The sequence below is a fragment of the Phoenix dactylifera genome, unplaced genomic scaffold (assembly GCF_009389715.1).
Source record: "Phoenix dactylifera cultivar Barhee BC4 unplaced genomic scaffold, palm_55x_up_171113_PBpolish2nd_filt_p 000939F, whole genome shotgun sequence".
In the NCBI taxonomy this organism is placed as follows: domain Eukaryota; kingdom Viridiplantae; phylum Streptophyta; class Magnoliopsida; order Arecales; family Arecaceae; genus Phoenix; species Phoenix dactylifera.
In genome coordinates, this window is record NW_024068298.1 from 13,616 (window position 1) to 19,278 (window position 5,663).

Genomic DNA, 5,663 nt, shown 5'->3' on the forward strand with positions numbered 1-5,663 from the left:
ATTATTTTAACAGTATACTGGTTATCTTGAATTCCCATAAGTATTATTTAATGGTTTTAAGGGCACTTAAAACTGAGAACCTTGTTCAAATCCTGAAATACTAAACCTTCTTGGTCAACCCTTTCCCTTCGTACTCCTCACACTGGAGTTTTTGCTTCTAGAGTAGTGATTTCATTTGCTTCACACGATGGTGTTTTTCCCCCAACTGAATGAATATCTAGTGGATGCAAAAAATTGATGTCTATGTTAGCTAGTCTAACAGATCCGTTCACTTACGATATTATGTATCACACTTCAGATTACACGAGCTATATACAAATGAAGTTCCCTTACCCCTTGCATAAACACGCAAAGCTTTTAGGCAGCTTTTGTTGCTACTCCACTAATTCCATTTCTCCCGCAGGACCAGAGCCAAGCTTCTCCTCTTTCTCCTGCTGCTCTAAGGTCTCATACAGAGGAGCATTCCTTGTCTCTGGCAGCCAGAACGTGAGAAGCCCACTGAAAATAGAAAAACCTCCAAAGATAAGGAACGAGATTTTCGGGCTTAAGCGGCCTAAAACCACTAACAGGGGTGCTATTGCTGCTCCCAGCATCAGTGCCTGGCGCAGCATTGAAACAGCAAAGTTCCTGACATTGGTAGGGAACAGCTCTACAGAATATACATATAAAACATCAAAAGCCATGGAAGCTGCCATGAACCCAATTGCTTCCACTGTCAGCTGAGACCAACTTCCTTTTGATTTCGTCTCCTCGGTGAAAAGAATGCAAAGAATGCATGAAATGCCTGCTATGAAAGCTGATAAAGAGAAAAGAATTCGGCGGTCTGTGAAGCTCAGAAGCACACTGCCTAGAAGGACTGCAGGAATCTCCATCAATGCATTCGCTGCGACGGAGAAATAGAGATTGAAGTTAAGGTTCTCTACATTTAGCTGGACACCGTAGTATACGAAACCGACTCCAAATCCAGCAATCATGACAGTAGCTATCCTTCTAACTGCCCACCTTGCCGACCATAAGCTTTCATTTCTTTCAGCGCTGCTAGTTGTAGCATGACTAGGGCTAGAGATTGATATGTTTTGTGGTAACTTCCTTCCATTCAGTTTCGCAAACTTAGTGAGGACATCAAGTGCTTCCTCTGTTCTGCCTTTGACTGCAAGCCACCTTGGAGACTCTGAGACGAAGGGAAGGATTAAAAGTGAGTAAGCAAGGGGTAGAAGGGAGATAACTTTGTATATGTTCCTCCATTGGGTCTTTGCAGGATAGGCAATCAGTGGAAGGGAGAGGAAGCCGATGGTGAAGAAAAAGAAGCCATACTGGCCGACTTGGCCTCGCCATTTCCGTCCGACGGATTCTGTGGAGAGGACGAGGCAGCAGATGCCGATACCTGATCGAGCAAATCCATTGGAGAAGCGAAGGAAAGCATAGACCCATATGTTTGGTGATAGGGAGGTGAGGAAGGCAGTGACGAAGGTCAAGAGGCATGAGAGGAGGACTGTCTTCTTCCGACCAAGGTAGGAGTCAGCCAGTCGGCCATGAGCTGCAGATCCTGGACAAGGGCTACTTGCATGAATCTTCTTCATTGGTTCAAAGTAAGCTGTTCGATTAACCTATCTAATCTTCAAATGTATGCAAATCAGATTTGTTACGTAATTTGGTTAAAAATTGCTGATTATAAAACTTCAAAAAAAAAATTTCCTTGTTAGCTAAGTGAAGCCATTTTTTTTTGGCTTATCGTAGTTGATAGCTACATATGGTTGACCAAGATATTTTAATTTCTTTGCCATGCCAAACACCAAAAACATGAAATAGTTTACCAATAGACAACTCAACTCGATTCGAACACTTTCTTATTTCCACAGGCAATTGTGGGATATCTACTGCAGTTGTGAATTTAAAAGAATCAAGTTCTCTGAAGTCATGATTTTAGGTATTTGACAAGATGAAGGCAAGCTTTTAGTGATAAAAACAGAAGATAGATTCGAAATGGTTAAACAAGGTAATCCATGGGAAGCTGCTATTAAGATATACCTCATCTGAAATCACTAAAGGTTGCAAAATATTAAGATAGCTACAGCAAGAAGCTTACTTTCTTATGTTTCACAGGGCTAGATATGAACAATTTATATGGCTGCTGCAACTTCATGGTCCACTTTTCGTGCACTCAAACAGTACATATAGCCACTAACATGCTAGGAAAGGACTAGCGGATCCCTGACGTGCTCATTGAGTTTGTCGTTGATCAACTGCTTAATTCCTAATACGAATTTGATGGCACTTCATGCCTGCTATATTGATCTGAAATTTGATCATTTGTTTCTTGTGGTGCTTGATGAGTTTATACTCAAGTAGTTTAAAATCAGAGCTGATGCAAAGATGAATTCAAACTTGCTAGCATGGATTAGCAATCTTACAGTTAAGATAGATATTATTAAAACTAGCCTTATGCACCTGCGCACGTACAGATGGACAAACAGATAGACAGAGAGGATCTTAAATCTAAAATAAACTCTTCCAACAAAAATGAAAAGTTGACAACCCCGACATTTCAATGATAACTAATTTTACTAGAACCATCTTACTTGGAAATAAATATGATTTTTAAGTAAAAGATTTATGGTATAATAAGAAAAATTTATTCTTAAATGAGAATTTTAGCCAATTTACAGTACAGCATACAAAACTCTCAAATTTATCTTAATCTTTCTTATACTTTAACTTCTCTTTGTTAAATTATTTCTACATGGCTTTTTCTAGCAATATCATAAACAAATAATTGTTATTATACCTATTGTTAGTCACTGCTATGCCATCATATGCAAAATTTTCTTTCATGTATTTCTTCTTGATGCTACAAAACCACCATCATCTTTTGACTATTTTTGCATCTATACTCTTATAAAAATATGTAATTATATATCTAACTCTGAAAGATTTACCCTTGAATTAAATTATTTTTGTATAAGTGCCTCTGCAGCCATCTTTCCTTGGATACCGTTAGATGGCATCACTAAACTGCCATTAAAATGTTAATAAATTTAGAAAATGATATTGTTTATCCTCACAAAGCTAGTTCCAAAAATTTAAATTAAAATAATATTTAAGAGATGAATCGAACCACTGACCATCAATTAGATGTATATTATTTCTAAAATAATATTTAGATAATGATATTTTATGCTTGCAAATTTTTTATTTAAGTGTATAACCTTAATCTATAAAAGAAATAATTCATAAAAGTATGCATGTAAATAGTAATTAAATTCATAAGGGTATAAACATAATTTCATATATATATATATGTATATATATATATATATGTACATATGTATATATATGTATATATGTATATATGTATATATGTATATATATGTATATATATGTAGATATATATATATATATATGTATGTGTGTGTGTGTGTGTAAATAAAAAGTTTGAGAGGGTATATATATATATATATGTACTTTTAGATATTTGTATGGTTATATAGGCACAAAAAAAACCTTATTTGAAATGAATGACTTGTGCAACTTTCCTTGAGGCAACGGGACTAGTTTTTTCTTTGGACCAGCATCATCAGATGAACTATGATAGTGAACTTGTGCCTGTGCAATTCTAGGTGCTTTTCTTTTGGGGTAATCAGTCAGATGCTACTGTTTAATGCTTGATCTAATCCTGCTGAAAGCTGATCCTTCTATTCCAATGAATTCCAAAGAATATGATTCAAATACTCTACAATTACGTTATAGTATTTCATACCGAAGAGGGAGCCGATGAAGAACAAGGATGCCGGAATACCAGCTCTGAATTTCTTGTCACATATGAGCCCCCACTCTGCTATTGTAGAGCTCTTATCACCTCCAACCCACTCCCAAGCTCCCTGGTCGAGCTCACACATCGAAACCGAAGAAGTCGAGGAGCACAAAGACCCCTTGCACCTCCATGGAGGCTGGGCATCACTAAATATGGTGATCAGTGTGTTCTGCGAGTCAAATATCCATGCAAGCGAGACCAAGAATACATGTAGTAGTTGCGAGTACCCAAATGACCCAACGTGTTGTTCAATGATCTCATCGACTGTGAGCTCCAACACTTGTTCTCCATTGACGTCTCCCAAATCCCCACTGCGAACGACTAGCTCTTCTAGTTCGTCCATGGAATAGTTTGGAAATGTTTGTAAATGGAATGGTTCAATTACTAAGAGCATTTAAAGACCCCCAAAAGGGCTGCGTGGTTATGCAAAACAGCAGTTTCTCCACCTCCTTTGCAGTGATTGCCACCTTGCCTTTTCTCTTTCCACGCCTTCCAGCAGCAGGACTTTGTTTTTGCCAGGACTAGCAATGCCTTTTTCTAAAGGGGACAAGTGGTGGGTGACGTTTCATGGCACTACGCTAGAAGACTGGGCCTTTGAAATTCACGTGGCAAAATTAAACTCCATAGTTGGTGCACTGCTGTTGAAGAATTAGTGGAGAAAAGGGTTGGATACCAAGACCTATCAAATTTGGCTACTTTTTTTATGGTTGGCCAGCGAGCTAAGGAGCCATCAGTCCTTTTCTCGTGCTAAGAGATTCCACTTCTGGTTGTTATACTGAAGAATTTCTACCTAAATTTTATAATCAATATTAAAATAAATTATAAAAATTCGTTTGAGATTAAAAATAAATTTATCCTTATGAAATTTATTTTTATCTAATACTTTAAATCAAAACTTAACAGAATATTAGTCAAACAATTAACTTTTAATAGGATTCAAATGCTACATCACAATTTTTTAAAAAAATAACTAAAATAACCTTACAAAAATCTTCCTAACAATTATGTTTATTACACTTATACTCAATATTTTTTAAAACATACGGTTCCACCCAGTTAAATTGATAGAGTTAGTAAAACTATTTATCTGTTATAAAAAGTCAAAATTAATGCTATAAGAAAATAAGACTTCTCTTTCACTTTTTCGACTCCTCGATTTTTTCGAAGTCTTCTGTTTTTAATAGTCTTCTCCTCGAGATTGAGTTACTAGAGTTTCTTTCTCACTTCGCCACCCCAACTTGAAAGTCCCTTCCCAACAAGAGACTGATGACAAGCTTTCTTCCCAATTGGCATCTGAGATAAGCATCCTTAATTCCTGATTAGTATCCGGCAACGAGCATCCTTTCTGATCATATTTTTTTCTTACTTCTTTGCCTACTATGTCACAAGAATCGGAGATGCCAATGTATCATTTATTGATTTTGAATTCTATCTGTCTAATACCATAAACATGATTTTTTAACATTGTCATGGTGTACGAGAATTCCTATATCTACAGATAAAATTATAATAGCTATGACAGTCTATTATTAAAAGGATCTAAATCAGTACATGTATGAGAATTCTTATTTTTGAAGAGTGCATCAATTTCAATTACAAATCCATTGCCTCGCTTGGACCATGAACAAGCTGGCTCAAACGACAAAACTCTTGATACTAGTTTCTGCAGTAGAAAATTTTAGAAGTATCCACCTGTCTGAGAGATATAGATTGCTTTTCCTTCGTCACACTGATGATTTTTTCAAGATCAAGCCCTAGCCCTATAGTGCCTCATGGCTATTTTTCTCCTTGGGTAGATGTTATATCACTTAAGGCTAGTTTTGGTCTTTTTTTTTTTGATGTAGTATTTAGG

At 36.5% G+C, this 5,663-nt stretch overlaps 1 protein-coding gene across 1 annotated transcript; it reads right to left on the reverse strand.

The window, feature by feature from the left end:
* Positions 1–246: 246 nt before the first annotated feature.
* LOC103723867 (organic cation/carnitine transporter 1) lies at positions 247–4,160 on the reverse strand. The gene is made up of 2 exons (XM_008814940.4): positions 3,758–4,160; positions 247–1,546 (listed from the first exon to the last, which is right to left on the reverse strand). Exons 1-2 carry the CDS (start codon positions 4,152–4,154, stop codon positions 375–377), a joined length of 1,569 nt encoding a protein of 522 aa, XP_008813162.2. The 5' UTR covers positions 4,155–4,160; the 3' UTR covers positions 247–374.
* Between the last annotated feature and the right edge of the window lie 1,503 nt (positions 4,161–5,663).

Excerpts from the sequence above, each read along its gene's own strand:
- LOC103723867 (XM_008814940.4), bottom strand. The coding sequence starts at position 4,154 with ATGGACGAACTAGAAGAGCTAGTCGTTCGCAGTGGGGATTTGGGAGAC. Across the intron at positions 1,547-3,757 it reads CTTCATCGGCTCCCTCTTCG|GATCTGCAGCTCATGGCCGA; the intron begins GTATGAAATACT and ends GCCCTTGTCCAG.